This window comes from Castor canadensis, chromosome 13 (assembly GCF_047511655.1).
Source record: "Castor canadensis chromosome 13, mCasCan1.hap1v2, whole genome shotgun sequence".
Taxonomy (NCBI): Eukaryota; Metazoa; Chordata; class Mammalia; order Rodentia; family Castoridae; genus Castor; species Castor canadensis.
The window spans coordinates 8,100,765-8,118,362 of record NC_133398.1 but is presented as its reverse complement, the minus strand read 5'-3'; the positions used below and the strand labels follow the sequence as shown (position 1 = coordinate 8,118,362).

At 51.7% G+C, this 17,598-nt stretch overlaps 1 protein-coding gene across 2 annotated transcripts in view; it reads right to left on the bottom strand.

Moving 5' to 3' along the window:
* Eng (endoglin) overlaps positions 1 to 16,626 on the bottom strand; it is a 30,613-nt gene extending 13,987 nt beyond the window's left edge. Inside the window, exons 1-2 of one of the 2 annotated variants that reach the window (XM_020164273.2) lie at positions 16,161 to 16,610; positions 8,454 to 8,605 (exon numbers count right to left, since the gene is read on the bottom strand). In XM_020164273.2, the coding sequence (XP_020019862.1) occupies positions 8,454 to 8,605; positions 16,161 to 16,227 (219 nt within the window). In that variant the 5' untranslated portion in view covers positions 16,228 to 16,610. Of the gene's footprint in view, positions 1 to 8,453; positions 8,606 to 16,160 lie in introns of both variants that reach the window. The other variant, XM_074053132.1, reaches the window with a different exon arrangement.
* Positions 16,627 to 17,598: the final 972 nt, after the last annotated feature.

Sequence of the window (17,598 nt, the reverse complement as noted above, 5' to 3'; positions counted from 1 at the left end):
TGTGTGCGATTAGAACGTTTTGATAAGAACAACCATAATAATACCCAACACTTACACGAGGCTTGCTATGTGCCAGGATTATTCTAGGTGCTCTGCACATTAACTCACTTAGTCCTTGAAGCCATCCTAGATTTAGGTACCATTATTATTCTCACGTACAGATGAGGAAGCTGAGGCACGGAGAGGCCAGGTCACTTGCCCACGATCACAGCAAGTAAGCAGGAAGCTGGCCTCTGCTCATAACCACCATCCTCTTCTGCCATCTTATTTCCAAGAAGCAAAAAACCCAGCGACTCACAGGGCAACGCTGTCACAAGAATGGTCCCTGCTGTGCCCCAACACTTTCTGAGCAGGATCCAGCTCAGTACCTCAGATGCCCTGCACCACCCCACACCTTCCCACCAAAGAAAGACAAAAGGAGATGGGCACTCGTGACACATGTCTATAATCATAGCTTCTTGGAAGGTTGAGATCAGGAGGATCATGGTTCGAGGCCAGCCCAGGCAAATAATTCTCAAGACCCCATCTCCAAAATAGCCAGAGCAAAATGGACCAGAGGTGTGGCTCAAGTGGTAAAGTGCCTGCTCTGTAAGTGTGAAGCCCTGAGTTCAAACCTCAGTCCCACCAAAAAAAAAAAAAAAAAAAAAGACAAGAGGAAATACTTTTCTGAAACAGGCGCCAGCCCAGTGACTCTCAGACAAAAGCATGCAGCCTCTTGTCCCTGTAGAAAGAGACAAGACTGCTCACGATGGATGCCCCAGTGGAAAGTTTTTGGATTCAGCCTCTAATCATCTCCTTGCATTTCCCCAACTGATGTCACAACGCCTGAGACAGTTTTTCAGCCCCTGGAAAAATCTGCTCAGAAATATTTCCATTACTCACTAATGACACGGGAATTACCGTGTGTGCAAGTGTGCTGTTTAAAACAGCAACACACAAAGGAGCGAATGACACCACTTAATTTTTCCATGTTCCACAAACATTTTTTTCATTTTAGTGTGTTCTTTAGGTTATTATTCTTAAAGCTAATTTATAGTAGAATGATAAGATCCATTTCAAATTGTGTGTGTACACTTTCACATTCATCTTGTTTTTGTTTGTTTATTGTGGTGCTGGGGAAGGAACTCAGTGTGTCTTTTCTTCATTTTTTTTTTGGTAGAATTTGGGTTTCAACCTAGAGCCTTGAGCTTGCTAGGCAAGCGCTTTACCTCTTGAATCACGACCCTGGAACCCAGCATCTTTTGTATGCTGGCAAATGGTCTACCACTTAGCCTGCCTCAGTTTCCTCATCTGTGAAATGGGGTTAGGACAGGGCTGGAAACCAGTAACAGTTGGGGCTTTGGATAAAGGAAGTGAAGAAAGGGAAGTGAAGGTCAGAGCCAGGTCATCCTGGGGTCAGGGGGTCAGGAGGCTGGATCTTTATGCTTGTCACCACTCTCAGCTCATACACCAAACCCAACTCTCCATTGTCACCAACTCCTTCCCTGTAGAGTTGGGGACTGGTGGAGGGGAACTCTGAGTCCCAACTGGCCAGGGTCACATAAAATGTGAGCAGTTTGGAAACTTCGGGGGGCTGGAAAGCAGGGCTCTTGGGGTCTCTGAGCACTCAGGCCTAGCTGAGGGCCAGCCAGTGGGGTTTCCACAGCAGCCAAATCTGTCCCGCAGCCCTGACTCACCAGGGGTTACTCACACGTGCTCACTTCCCTACCCCAAAGGCAGAGCCAGGGGCCTGCCCGCCCCGGCCCAGCTCCTAGCCCCCTGCATGGGCTCCTGTGCATCCTGGGGCCCAGCCAGGGCGGGCAGACTAGCAGGCCCTTTGCTCCCAGCCTGGCCAGCCTGGGTCTGCCCCGGCCCCTCCCTGAGCGGTGGGCGGGAGACGTGTTCCTATTTTTGTGCCAGTGTCCCACAAATGCCATTGTTGGGGCAGAGGTTGGCGGTGGGAAGGGGGGATTTCGGTGAGGAGGTCCCGAGCACTAGTAGCCACTTATAGAAAGCTGCTTCCAGCAATTCTTCTAGAAGTGGCCCTCCCAGGACCAGCCCAGAGGCAGCCCTCTATCCACCTCTGCAGGCTCAGACAGTACATACAGGAAGGGTGGCAGGGGAAAGGGGTCAGAGCCAGACGATCGAGTTCAAACGTAGGCCGTCATTAGCCTGCAACCCCACACAGTCACTGCTCACCTCATGATCTTTCCTGATCTGGAAAATGGGCCGAACAATACATCCACTTCACATACTTGTAAGGATGCCGTGTGAATCTGCCTCTAAGCCAGTTGTCCATTGCCCAGCTAAGTGTAGTCAGCCCCTCATTATCTATGGGCTCTCTGTCTGTGGATTCAACTAACCACAGAAATAGTGGGTTTGTGTGTGTGTGTGCATGTTTTGTTTTGTTTTTTTAAGAGACAGGGTCTTACTGTGTTGCCTAGGCTGGCACTGAACTGCTGTGCTCAAGAGATTCTCCTGTCTCAGCCTCCCAAGTAGCTGGGACTACAGATGCACCCCACCATGCCCTGCCTGAAAGAAAAAGAAAGGGTTTTTTTGCTGTCGTTGTGTTTTGGTTTTTGAGGCAAGGTTTTACTATGTAAGCCAGGATGACCTTGAACTCAAGATCCTCCTGCCTTGGCCTCCAGAGTGCCAGGGTTATAGGCATGCACCACCATGCCTGGCTCCAGAAAAAAAAAAATATATATATATATACACACACACACACACACACACACACACACACACGTAGGGGCTTTTTTTCTTGTCACTATTTACAAGGCATTTACATTACTTGAGGTATTGTAAGTACTCAAGAGCTGAAGAGCAGCTGTGATTTTGGTATCCTCAGAGGGAATACCAGGAATGAAATTCTTTTTTTTTTCCCCTGAGACAGGGTATTACTATGTAGCCCCATCGGGCCTCGAATTTGCAACCTTCCTGCCTCAGCCTCCTCAGTGTTGGGATTGCAGGCGTGCCACCACGCGTGGCTTTGGTAGCCTGACTTTCATTCTCCCATTGCCCATTCACATAGAGGAACTCAGTGGTTTAGGGGCGGAGACACTGGGTGTCCAAGCTGGCCACAGTTATCGGAACGGAGAAATGCCACGCCTCCCTTTCCTGGGTCTCAGCACCCATCTGTGCCAGGACGAGTTAGGTTCAGTGACGTTCTAGAATTGTGTGGTCTCTGAGTTCCAACCTGCCCCCTGGGGTGTCAGCCTTTGGCTTCTGGGAGTCCTGGTCTCCAGCCAGTCGGACACAGAGCGGGTGTGTAGAATCCCTTCAAGACCTACGCCTCCACTACACGCTGAGGGGGCTGCTGGTGCCTCCAGCCCTTCTGGCAGTCACCCCAAGCCCTCCAACTCATTTTTCTGCGTGAGAGGCCACAGCTGGGGTGTTTACACTCCCAAAAGGGGACAGGAGAAGGCGCAACTCTGTCCTCAAGAGCTTGGCAGAGAACAAAATTAACACTTTCAAATGACCAAATAGTAAATGACGCCACCAAGGCCTCAGGGTGGCCAATAAGGAAGCGTTTATATTCATAAACACTTCATCCTCCCTCTCCTTCTCCTCCCTCCCTTTCTTCCTCTGTTATCTGTCTGTCTATCCACCCATCCATCCACTCAACAGATACGTATATCCAGGCTGACTCAGAGCTGGAAACGAGGGCGATGGTGAGAGACAGACAGAATCCTTGCCCCGCCCATCTGATTCTGATCCAGGCCCTTCTCCAAGCCCACCACTCATTTGCAGGCCTGGGACAAGCACACAAAAGCAGCCCCTAGCCCTAGCCACCTCCCTTTTCTTCATCCTGCTCCTGACAGCACAGTAAGGGTGCTCAGGTGTCCACATGTGGGCAACCCAGCCTGTGGCTCTGATCTGCCTATCCCCAAACAGCCCACTCTGCCATCCTTCGGGTCTAGGGAAGTTCACATCTGCCAGGCAGTGCCCCTCTAGAGACAGAAACAAGAAAGAGCCCGATGTAGCCCAGGGAGGAGGTTCTGCCCCATTTGGCCAAGGAATTCAGGAGTCCTGGCCAGCCAGAGCAAGGTCTGAAGTGGAGGAGTGAGGTTCCGCTTTAGCACCAAGGGATGCTACTGGAAGAAGGTCAGAGAGAGGCCACTAAATGCCCCAGGGCAGGTCCCCATGCCTAGGTCTGAGGGCCACACTGCCTTCCACAACCCTTCCCAGCTTCCCAGGACTGGCTGGGAAGCCCAGGGTCCCTTCTGGTTCCCTCTGTCTGCCTCAGCAGCCCTGCCTGCCCCTCTGACTAGGCGTGAGTCAGTGCTGGAGCCTGGCTGGCTCTGGCACGTCTGCTTAGGGGTGGGCGGGGTGTCTTGGGTTCCCCCGAGCTTGCCCGGGATGGGGTGAATCAGCGGCTGACCTAGCCTGGCTGCTGGAGTTCGTTAGGAAGAAAGCAGATCAGTGCCTGGCCTGACGGGAATTGCTGAGACACCAGGCCAATTTCCTGTCTCCACGGGTCAGGATGTGACCCCGGGCCCCCTCCCGGAATCCAGGCTCCGGCCTGCCCTTTGGGGACCGAGCAAGATAAAGCCCCTGCCCAGCAGTCCCCTCAACTGTCTGCAGACCACCCCAACACACACCCTGCCCAGCATTGCTTCGCTAGGGTTCTTGGCTGCTGTCACTCAAATACCACCCACCCACAGGAAATCTGGGGGTTCTGAGACCACCCAGGGATGGATAGGAAAGCTATCTCTGTGCCAGGGAGTGACGAAGACAGCCATAGGTCAGCAGGGACTGGGTTGGCTATGGAGACAGTGCCGCCCCCACCAGGGCTTCCAGTCCATGCTTCTGGCTCTAAGCCTTTCTACATGCAGTGCTTTTGGCCTGGTGCCCTTGACCCCGCTCTCAGTGCTTGAACTCCTGTCTCCCTCCTCCAGTCCCTCGGTCTTGCCCCACTGCCAATTCTATCACCCAATTCCAGAGCTACTGATGCCCACCTTCCGAGCTGTGAGCTGTGAGTGACTCAACAGCAGGACCTGGCTGTATGTTCTGGATGTGCCCCCAATACCCACCATAGGCTGGGCACAGAGCAAGCACCTGGTGAGAACTGGTGGGTTCACTGCTGGGCTGTGAACCTCATTGTTGGGGCTTTCGGGTAGGAAGGTGCCTCCTAAGCAAGCCACAGTTTCCTCAGTGGTCACAGCCCCGAGGTCATCGGGCAGAATCATCGGCTTAATCCTTGGGATAAGGGGGACAGGGGCTTCCAGGAGGAGATTCAGCTCCATGAGGCTGGACCTCCAGTAACCTCTCTGAAAATGAATTTGCCACCCCTGCCTCGTCTTCCTTGTATGGGTCACCTTTGAACTGATGTGACGAATGTGCTTTATTTACAGGTGATAAGTGGAGTCCAGGGAGAAGCAGGGATAGTGACAACAACGATGGCTGACGTACATGGAGCCTTCGCTCTGGGAAGGCTCTGTGCGCAATATTTCGCCTGCACTATCCCCGTGAGGAAGCAGCTGCTATCGTCACCTCTACGCTCCCCACGGGAAGACCAAGGCTGTGCTTTGTGGCCCAAGGGGATGGAGCCATAAGAGCTGGGTTCAGTTGGAGGACTGTCTGGCTCCAGGACTACCTTTTTCCTCTCTCTCTCTCTCTCTCTCTCTCTCTCTCTCTGTCTCTCTCTGTCTTTCTCTGTTGGTTACTGCTTTGTTTTTTTTGTTTTTTTTTTGGGGGGGGAGGGCAGTACTGCGGTCTGAACTCAGGGCCTCATGCTTGCTAGGCAGGTGCTCTACCACCTGAGCCACTCGATCAGCCCTTTTCTGTGTTGGGTATTTTTGAGATAGGGTCTCACAAACTGTTTGCCTGGACTGGCCTTGAACCTCAAACCTCAATCCTCCTGATCTCTACCCCCCCAAGTAGCTAGGATTACAGGCGTGAACCAACAACCACCAGCATCTGGCTAATGCTTTGTTTTTTTGTTTGTTTGTTTGTTTGTTTGTTTCCTGGCACTGGGGACTGAACTCAGAGCCTCATGCATGCAAGGCAAACACTAAACCACTGAGCTATATCCCCAGCCCTTAATGCTTTGTTTTGTTGTTGCTTTTTTTTTTTTTTAAGACAGGGTCTTGCTCTGTAGCCCAGGCTTGAGAGCTTCTTGCCTCAGCTTTCCAAGTGCTGGGATTTCAGAAGTATACCACCCTACTTGCCTTGTTACTGCTTTGCTTTGTTTTGTTTTGAGACAGGGTTTCACTACAATACCCAGGCTGCACTTGAAGCCCTCAACTCAAGCAATTCTCCTACCTCACCCTGCTGAGTAGCTGGAACTACAGGCATGTACCACAGTGCTCAGTTAAAACCTGCATTCCTAACTGCTGTGCCAAGGTGACACTACAGTGCATTCGTTCATACATGTGAACATGCACTCATGCGTTCAGGGGTTATTTGGTATACACCAGGCCCTGGGCCGTATTCTGCTGCTCTGTAATCCTTGAATGATCCCTTTAGCTCAAGAAAGGTGTGCATGGGTCCACACACCTCCTAGATACTGAGCAAGGTGCTGACCAATGACAGGTCCAGGACTGGACCCTGGTTCTCCTGGACTCCAGCTTTCTCTACCATCTCCTCAAATACAGATCCTTTGGTGCCCCAGAGCTCTGAATTAAGTCACATGCTCTTTGGACTGAGTTCTCTGGAAGAGGCAGAGGGTGGCAGGGAGATTCTGTTGTCATGAACTCTAGGATCCTTGGACTATGACATGAATGACTGTCATAAACCCTGAAAACTCTTCAATGACAGTCATTGCCCATAGATAAAAACCAAGCTCCTCCTAGCTACGCAGGAGGGAGAGATCAGGAGGCTCTCAGTTCAAAGCCAGCCTGGGAAAAAATAGTTCATGAGACCCTATCTCAAAAAAACCAACACAAAACAGGGCTGGCAGAGAGGCTCAAATGGTAGAGCGCCTATCGAGCAAGCATGAGGCCCTGAGTGAGACCAGTACTGAAACAAACAAACAAAAAACCAAGCTCCTTAATGTGACAGTCCTTTTCCAACACCCATCCCTGCTCCAAGGTGAACTGCAAGCTTCTGCCACACGCCTAGCCTGACTGTGGCTGGCAAACTTGACTTCGGCACACATGCCCTTCCTTCTTCTAGCTCCCGGGCACCCTTTGTGTGGATGCTTCCTCCAGAAGCCCGGCCTAATCCCGGAACAGCACCTTCCCTGTGCTCCCTGCCCAAGCACCAGCCTCCTGGACCCTGGCCGTCTGTCTACACATCGGTCTCCCATAGAGCTGAGGCCTTCCTCTGACCCTGGCCTCCTCGGTCAGGAGATCTCAGTCACCCAGAAGAGGGTCAGGGACCTGAACCTCAGAAAAACAAGAGGAACCTAGAGGGCAATCTTATTTCCATATCATTACCAAATTGGAAAATAATTTACAATGCCTGTGAAAACCACCTAAACTGTGTTTGGTGCTATCTGTGACTTGGAAATTATCAAAGTCCACAGTCCTCATGTCAGGCAGGGCGGTGGGGAGCAGGGCCCCCCGATATTGGTGGTCTGGGCACCTTCTTATCACTGCACAAACGCAAAGCAACTCAACAGTTTTAGGCGCAGGTTGGTCACAAGTTTACCCTGAACCACTGCTGCTGATCACTCTCAGGAGCTAAAGACACTTTGGCCCAGGTGTGGCCTCCAGCTCAGGCAGGCCAGCACCACCTGGATGCTGAGAGCCATGGAGAGCCAGTGACAACCTGGCTCTGGAGACCCAAAGGATCTGGGGAGAGCTCTGGCTTTTGGCCTGCACTTCATCTCTTAAGGCCAGTCTCAGTTTCCTCCTCTGAGAAGTGGGGACAATAATAGACCCTGTCAGACAGGCTTAATTCACATAGATGCTTTGTTCCTAGCAGATAGTAAGCCCTAGCCCTACACCAACAGGAAATGAACATATGACACTCAGTCATTATTAAGAGAAAAACTTAAACAAGCTGAACGTGGACTTCCAGACGGCTGTCCTGGGAGATCAGTCTTGAGTCTGGCCTTGCTGGCTTTGGATCTCTGAGGTGACCTGGTAGGGTCAGAGGAGTTTGATGAGGACATTCTAGGGAGGAAGATGGAGCTCAAGTGAAGGAAGCCCTCACACAAAGGTGGAACCATCTACCGTGAAGCAAATGTGCTTGGAGAAGCTGTGAGAATCCATGATTAGGAGGAAACAGGCACCAGCTCACCTACACACCCTCATTCACCCACCTGGCTCTCCTCCACATGGGTGCTAGCCAGCCCCAGCTCCTTTTACCTGGGTTTTTGGGTGAACTCTAATAAAAGATTGCCTCTGCCACCAGAAATAACACCCTTATGGTCCCCAGGTGATACCCCAGGCAGTCAGTCTCTTAGCAGGGGCCCTGGAGAGGCCTCAGCCGCTGCCTTAGGCACAGCTACAGAAAGGTACCCTTCATCTCATGGCCCTGGAGCTTCCTCTGGACCCCATCTGACCTCTGCCAGGAGAACTCACGTTTGGGAATTCCAGGAAGAGTACATGGACTTCGAGGACAGCATTGGGAACATGAGCCACGCAGCCCTCAGCCACCTGGCTGGTGGTATATGTCACCTCACCCCTCTTGGGGTCCACAGGGTGCAGATCACAATGGACATTTTCTGCAAGACCTGTCGGAGAAACACAGCAGGAAAGAGGGTCAGCTAGGAACAAGGTGGGACTGGGAGCCTGGCTTAAGCGGCAGAGGGCCTGCCTAGCAAGCACAAGACTCCTATGAGGTAGATATCATTGTATCCGTTCTACAGATGGTGAGAAACCTCTTGTCCAAGGTCACAGTGCTACTAGGTATAAGGCTGAAAGAGAAAAAAATAAAATGCCAGTTTAAAATTTAAATTTCAGATAAACAATGACATTTTTGTAGCATAAGTGTATCCCATGAAAGTTTTTATCGTGTAAGTATATCCCAAGCAATATTTGGGATATACTTACTCTTTAAAACTTATTCATTGTTTATCTGAAATTCAAATTTTACTGGGCATCCTTATTTCTAGTTACTGCATCTGGTGACTCTGCCCATAGGAGACTGCAAGACCCAAGGCCCATCCAATCCAAAGGAAGATGGGAGCTTAGACCAAGAGACGAAACTTCCCCTCTCGTGCCTCCAAGGTGGCCCCAGGAGGAATGGTTCCAAAGAGGGTTGAGATTTCCCTAGCCTTAGGGGACTGGGTGAGTGGAGAGAATGGCCAGGTTGGAAGGAGGTCGCTGGATTAGGCCTCAGAGCTTGCTGTTGGGCGGCCGGCCGGGAAATTCAGGTCCTGAGGGAGAGGAATGGAATTTCACCCTGACCCAGCAAAGGAGGAAGAGGAAATGAGGCCCCTACACCTCGTCCTAAGGAATGTGCTGGAGGAAGCGGGGCTACGGAGGAGGGAAGGAGGACAGAGAAGGGGAGACTGGAAGTTTGTGTCTCCATCTTGTCGCGCTCACTTCCTGTTTTCTTGGAGATCAAAGATGGGTGCGGAGGGCCTGGCCTCACGTCCAGCTGACGCCAGCTCAGAGGAGAGGCCGGGAGTGCCTCCTGAGCCCCAGGCTGTCTGTGGCCTGACCCCGCCTCCTTCCCACCTTTCACAGTTTGCTGGATTCAGCCCCTCAGAGGTCAGAGACAATGAAAATAGCTGCCTCCCGCCATAGCAACATCATCTCTTAGCGCCATCCTGGGAAGAAGATTGGGACAGGGACATTTGGCCACCAAGGGGATGAGGGCCTTATAGCTCCTTACTCTGGTCCCATCCTGAGCGTGCCACGGGACTCCGGAGTGCCTGGGAAACATGGCATTGTGGTTCAAAGCAAGGTCCCTGGTACCAGGCCAACCTTGGTTTGAATCTCAGGCCCAATGCCCAAGGGTTACTGGTGTGTGACTCTGAGGACCAATCTCATCACTCCTGGCTTTAGTTTGCTGGTCTGTAAAACGACAATAAGTATAGAACACACACGACCCTTGCAGGCTGGGAGGACTCAGTGAGATAGACATATATGCACTCACGGAGGAAATGACTGTCTAAAGGCTGGAGTGAAGTGGGGGGAAGGAGTAGCTTCCAGGTGGGGGTCCTCTGTGACCCTCTGGGGTCTCCTTTACCCCAACAGACTCAAGGGCCAGTTCCCCCTCCTGCTGTCTCATCCTCTCTGACTCACCAGCACTCCCAGTTCCTAAACACAGACTCCTTGGCTATTTAACTAACCTAAGACCCTCATGTACAGATGGGGAGACTGAGGCCAGGAGAAGCAGGATATGCCTCAGCTGACCAGCTGGGCCTCAGACCCCTCTTCCCTCATGACCCAGGGTCTGGCCTACCAATTAGCACAGCACCTCCTTCCTTCCCTTTAGACTTTCCCTGCCCCCTCCCCAGACTTCCAGGAACCCCAGTTCCTCCCATATTGCAGGGCCGCCTGTGGCCACCTCCTCCATGCCATTATGCAATGATCAGATAACAGGCCAGGCTGGGAGATCAGATAAGAAGTCCATTTATTTTGGGGCCTTTTCGAATCCTGGCTGCCCCCACCCCGCAGACGAGAATGGGGAGACAGGAGGGAGTATGACGCCTGGGCCTGTCTCCCGGAGTCCGAGGCCAGGCGGGCCCAGACCAGCTGAAAACAATCTCCTGGCACCAAGGGAAATGCAGGGGCCTCCTGGGACCTGTGGGAGTAGGCGCCTCTGGGGGCCTGGGTGACTGGGCCTCCTGAGTGAGAGACCCTGGAGCCACTGCCCCTCCGCTGTTCTCTCCTCCCCTTTCTCCACCCAGGAGCACAGGGCCACCAAACGGAGTCTGCAAACCCCTCTTGGAGACCATAGTAGGTAATGGTCAAGGAGAGTAGTTCTGGAGTTAGAAGGCCTGGGTCACATACCAGCTCAGCCTCTTCAAGGCTGGTCACCTTAGGCAAAAGCCCAGCTCTCAGAGCCTCATCCACGGACTGCAGACAGCCTGAGCTTCAGTTTCCCCATTTGCTTTTTTTGTGTGTTGAGGGGACTGGGATTTGAATTTGCAAAGCAGGCACTCTTACTGCTTCAGTTTCCCCACTTACAAACAGGATTGAGACGTCCACGGTGTCCAGAGCTTTACACCAGTTAATGCCTTTGGTCCTCCCAGCAGCCTAGGAGGTGGGAAGTTATTATACCCATTTTACAAGTAAGATTAGGTAGGTTAACGAGTACATCCCAGGTTACCCAGTTGCTAAGAGGCAGGGCCTGGATTTGAACCCTGATGGTACAGCTCTAGCACCCAGCATGCACCTCGTGGCTGTGTGTCTCATGCAGTCAGTCTAATGTGGTAACTGTGTTAGTAGCTGTGAATGTGAACTCACGGCCCCAGGGCCTCACCCACGCAAGGCAAGCGCTCTACCACTGAGCTACATCCCAGCCCAAGGGCAGATGCTTTCTGACGAAGGTCTTTTCTGTTAAGCAGTCAGCCGGTCTTCTTCAGTCACCTCGCCACTCTCCCTACCATCTTTGACTCCTTTCAGGATCTCAGATTTCTCAGTTCCTAGCCAGTTCCCCACCATGCCCACCCCTGGCAGGGAGGCCTTTGTGTTCCCTTTGTGTCTCTCTTTCCCATGGTTTCCCAAAGTTCTCGGGGTCAAGTTTACATACTGCAGTGGAGTTGAAAAGCACAGATGCCAAAGGTCCCCATCCTAATTCTGCCCCTTCCAGCTGCCTTTCCAGGCCTCAGTGTTATGATCTGTTAAATGGGGTGGCTACAATACGAACACATCCCAGAGGAGTTGGTGAGTTTGTCCCTAAGATGACCCATGCATAATGCTAAGCTGACTCCTGATAAACAGGGACCTCTCAGGAACTGGCAACTGCTGTCACGATCATGTGTGCCCAGTCACTGGGAGAAGTGGGCTTTGTCTTTAAAAATGCCTGTTCCTTACCTTTGTCATGCCCTTCCTCAGACCAAAAGTCATCCTTTATTGACCACCTGGCCAACTTCTATTCATCCTTCAAAACTCTGTTGTGAAAATCTTATTAGAATGGATCCCTCCTTTCTTAGGTGCATTAGTGCCTAGACATCCTTCTAGAACTACACATGTCCTTGGTGAGTTTTTTTGTTTGTTTTGTTTTGAGTCTCAAAATGTAGCCCAGGCTGACCTTGAATCCACCTTCCTGCCTCAGGTTTCTGAGGGCTGGGATTATGCTTGGCTCCAGGTATGTCGGTTTATTTTGTCTGTGTGTCTTCACTCCCAGAAGACAGAGTTTTTCCAGGACAGAAGAGCGCAGACTATCCTGTGTCCCCATCACTCAGCCCCAGGAGCACACATTTGTGGAGTAGTTTTGTCTAACCTGCTGGATGACTTTCGTCAAGTCCCTCCATTATTCTGGGACATAGGGTCAACTCTTGGGGCTAAGAAGATCAGGCCACAGGAAGGTGCTTGCCATCACCCAGAGGCAGTGAGCACAGTGGTCAGGCCCAGCACTCAAGCCACCGCTTACACACAGATCGGCCCGTAGGCCCTGGAGCAAATGGACCAGGCCTGACCTGCATGTAACCCTGAGGCAAGTCCCTCTCTTCTTCTGGGTCTTAGTGTCACCATCTGTCTGGCTGAGGTAAGGGAGAATCTTAATGGCCATGTCCCCCACCGACCCCAGGGTCCAGCTCTCTGCTGGCCAGTATGGCTCCTGTACCATCATTTTTCCCCTTGGCAAATGGGAAGCCACTCAGAATATAGCCTCAAAGCGATGGCTATTTGTGGTCTCTGCCTGGCGTCACCAGCCCCACCACAGCAAGTCTCAGATTCCCACCCAGGCAGCTGGCAACACGGGGACTCCAAGTCACACCTCTGCCCTATCTTTGGGCAAAAGATCTCCCACACTTTGAGAATCCTTTAATCCCAACCACCCAGCACAGGCCACCAGCTGCAGCCCCCTGCTTCTGGGACTTTTTCCAAATGAAATAAGCCAAAATACAGGAAAAGGTGCGTGCACCAAAAACGTGCATAGAGGTGCTATTTATAACTACAACAAAAGGGGGGAAACACCTAAATATTCCACAATAGGGGATTTGCTATTCAAACGACTGCATGGGAAAGGACAGAATATTCCAGAAGTGCAACAGAATGGTATGGCATCCACATGACAACATGGAAACCTTCCGGGAGATACAAAGGGTCCATAAGACTCCTGAATGTGATCTGCCTGGGTTAAAATTACCTGAAAAAGCTGGGTTCCAGTGGCTCATGCCTGTAATCCTACCTACTCAGGAGGCAGCGATCAGGAGGATCGCAGTTCAAGGCCAGCCCAGGGCAAATAGTTCTCTAGTTCTCAAGACCCTATCTCAAAAACACCCAACACCAAAAAGAGCTGGTAGAATGGCTCAAGTGGTAGAGTACCTGCCTAGCAAATGTGAGGCCCTGAGTTCAAACCCCTCCAGTACTAACAACAACAGAAAAAAGCTGGAAAAAGCCTAGTAAACCATTGAGTAAAAATCCCTCAGTGGTTAGGAGTCTGAAGTCTTTGTATCTCTCTCTCTCTCTCTTTCTTTAACTCAGGGACTCATGGAGGCTAAGCATACACTTGGCCACTGAGTTACACCCTCAACCCTCCTCTCTCATTTTCTTTGAAAGGCAAGCTGATGCAAACAAATGTTAAATAGCTCTTTTAAAATCTCTGCCTGCTGCTGGGTTCCAGTGGCTCATGCCCAATCATCCTATTTACTTGGGAGGCTGAGACCAGGAGGATCTTGATTCGAGGTCAGTCTAGGCAAATACCTCACCAGACCCCATCTCAAAATAACCAGAGCAAAATGGACTGGGGAGGGGGGCTCGATCAGTAGAATGCTTGTTTTGCGAATGTGAAGCCCTGAGTTCAAACCCCAGGACCCCCCCAACCCACACACACACAAAATCTCCATGTGCTTGTCCTTTAAAAAATTCCAGTATGACTGAAAAAAAAAAAAGTGTCTTAATCCCCTAGAGAAAACTGCATGCTGGAGGATGGTTACACTGAGTGACCTCCTTCCAGGGTTTTCCCTGTGCGTACTGTAAATACTGAATATTCTCGTGTATTACCCTTCTATTAGTACAGAAATGGAATCATCGGCTGGGCATCTAATGGTGCGTCCCAGACACCTGTCTGTCTGTCCACAGCAGTACCATGGACCCAGCTGACAGCTGCTGAGCACTGACTTACTCAGTGGGACCTCCGGTTGATAGGCATTCATGTGGCGTCCGCTTGTTGGGGACCATACAAGGACCTATGAGCAAGTCACTCTAGGGCTGACTTCTGAAAGTTGAGTTGAGGGGGCAAAAAGTTACGCACAAGTTACAAGTTTAGAAAAACTTGCCAAGTTGTGTCCCAGAAGATTGGACCCATTTTGGGGCCCATCTTCATCCCCTCCATCCTGAGGGGATGTCACCCCCACCCCACTAGAGAGCTGATTCTATGTGCTGGCCCGGGCCCCACCTGCCTCCAAGGGCCGTGGTGACCCAGACTGTCAATGAGTTAGGATTAATGCTTGGCAATAGCCCGAGGTTGTGGGTGCTGGACCAGCTCCCATGCTCCCTGCACCCAAGAGTGGAGGATCATACTTCTAGGAGTCTCGGGAAGCAGTTGTTAAATAAGATTATTATTAAAATTAAGTTATACGTACTTAGAATTAAATTAATTATACACAGGCAGTGCTGGGGATAGAACCCAGCATTTGTTAGGGAAGTGCTATAACATTTAAAAAAATTATATATATATAATATACAAAAATTATATGAAAATATAAAAATTATACATATATAAAATAAGGCAATAAATACTCATCACTTACTAATTATTTTATTCCATTTTCGATTATTTATGCCTTGAGGTATCAGTGGGGGAAATTCTAGATCACAGCACGCTGCTGAGTTCTGTTTTCCAGCTCCAAGTTTAGCAAATTGATAGGTTGAAATCAACTGGAGGGAATATTTACGCCACAGGAATCAGCAGACATTACAAATCAGATCAACTCCATTGTCTACTATTTACGAGAACACCACTGCCTTCCATCCTATAAAGGAAGACCCTAAAGGCCTGTCTGGCTCTTCTTCTAATGACCAAGAGGATGAGGGCTCAGAGCCATGTCCTGGCATCAGGTGGGGACTCTGTCTCGTCTCAGTTGTGTCAACTTAGAAGGTCAGAGCTTCCATTTTCTCTTCTGTGAAATGGGGAGATAAGGGGAGCCATCTTGCAGGGTCACTGCAAGGGTTGCCATATCACTCATGGTTAGGAGCAAATGTTCTGGGGAGCCACAGGCCTGGAGTCAAATCCCTGCTACATCACTTAAGACCTCTGAGACCCAGTTTCTGGCTATCAACTAGGGAGTGGAAGGAGCCAAAGATTAGGGACTTTCAAATGATGCTACACTCCCTCCCATCCTTGAAGAAGTGCCTGGAATGCAAGTGGGAAGGGGTGTCCACAGGGCAAGCCAGTGGCTGAGGGGCAAGGCACAATACAAACTTACAATGTGGGGTTGGGGGTCCCCACCTCTGTAGGAAGCATAGGACATGACCCCCTGCAAAAGACCCTGGCTGAGGAGCCCCCACAGAACCCCTAGCCCAGACCTGTACTCTTCTTGGGGAGCAGAGAAGAGGGAGGTCGAGGCAGGGAGAGCGTGCTACGATCTTGGCTTATATTGTGGGATCTGGGAGGGCTCAAAGGCCCGGGAAAGGTGGGGGAATTTAAGACTAGTAACAAAACAACAACAATACAGAAACGCTGAGCAAACGGGACCTCACCACTGACCTTTCCTCCAGTATGGAAGGGAATTGGTTACCAGCACCACTTTGCCCAGAGGCCCAAAGGTGGTCCCCAAGATCACACCACGAAGCAATAATGAGGGAAGGACTGAATCCCTGTGCCCTCCAATGGTAAGCCCAGGACCCAGAGAAGGTAGGGAACTCTCTCAAGGCTGCACAGCCTTCTTGGCACCTGGGCTTCCTGGGAAGAGCTGGACATAACTGAGAGGCTGGGCCAGGGCTAAAGTAAATAACTTGTCCCACTTCGCCCAAGACTGAATGCTAAAAGTTTTGTGAAATCCCTTAGTTCCAGCAAGCAAGTGGTGATCACCCCCTGCCAACAACCCAAGGCCCCCAAAGTCTCAACGGGCTATGAGTTCAGGAAACAAGGAGGAGACCAAGAATACCTGGCACCTCAGTGTGGGCACTGAGGACTGAGTTTCCCCACCCAGGTCCCTCGACACCTACTTGTGGGGCCAAGGCTGCAGATGGCCAGCAGCAGGACAATGACCAGGGGGAGCAAGCTGCGATCCATGCTGTCCACCTGGGGCTCTGTGCGCTGGGCCTTATCCGGTGTCCAGAGGCAGGGCTGCGGGTGGGCGCCTGGGCCGACGTGGGCTCGCACGGGGACCCGAAGGGAGCAGGCGGCCGGAGCGACGGCGTCCCTGCTCCAGCCTTCTGGGGTGGCGGCTGAGGGGTCAGGAGAAGTGGGCACGAGGACTCAGACGGGCCAGGGTCGCTGGCTGACAGGTGGCGGAGAGGGTGCGCTGGGCTCCTGGGGATGGCAGCGGAATGGCAGTCCTGGCCTGGGGACAGAGCACAGATGGAGGTTGGGGTATGACCGAGGACGCTGCGGGCGCAGCAGGAGCTCAGCTCATCCAGCCCGGCCCAGGGAGGCAGGAAATGCGCTTCCTTAGAGAAGGGGCCGGGCCAGGCTGCCTGCCAGGAGGGTAGAGGAAGTGCCACGGGCTTTGTCACTGGGTGGGGGACCCTGGGATGGGGGAGGCAGGGGGGTGGGAGGGCCTGGGCTCCAGCCTTGTCTCCCCAGGCACCCCACCCTCCCATCTACCTTCTCCAAGGCTGCCTGGTGAGGGTGCATCTGGCACTCACAGATGAAAAAATTGTCACCCCAACAAACCACTGAGGGACCAGGCTCTGGATAAAGCCATTACAGAGACCTCATAACCCCATAAATTCAGGGTTCCCATTTTGCAGATGAGGAAACAGAGGTATTGATGCGGTGCAATAACTGGTCCCAAAAAACAGGGGAGTTGGGATTCCAGCAGGTTCTGTCCATCCAACACCAGAGCCAACTTACATAAGCACAACACTGGGCTGCTATTCCCTTGTGTGCAGACAGGGAAACTGAGGCCCAAGGTGGGGAAGAAACACTCCCAAATTGGTCCAGCAAGACAGCTAGGAGGAGTCTCCGGGGCCAGAGAGAGCCCAGGGCCACACACTGGTTGAAAAATCCTTCAGGGACAAAAGATAGGCCCAAAGGAAAGGGGTATGAAATCAGGTGTGGTGGTACACTCCTGTAATCCCTGCACTCAGGAGGCTGTAGTAGGAGGATGGTAAGTTCAAGGCTAGCCTGGGCTATATAGCTAGAGGACCTGAGAGAGAAAGGGAGGAAAGGAGGGAGGGAGGAAGGAAGGGAGAGAGAGAGAGAGGCAGAGAGAGAGAGGGAGGGAGAAAGGAAGGAAGGAAGGGAGAGAGAGAGAGGCAGAGAGAGAGAGAAGGAGGAGGGAGGAAGGAAGGAAGGGAGAGAGAGAGAGAGGCAGAAAGAGAGAGAAGGAGGAGGAAGGAAGGAAGGAAGGAAGGAAGGAAGGAAGGAAGGAAGGAAGGAAGGAAGGAAGGAAGGGAGAGAGAGAGAGAGGCACAGAGAGAGAGGGAGGGAGAAAGGAAG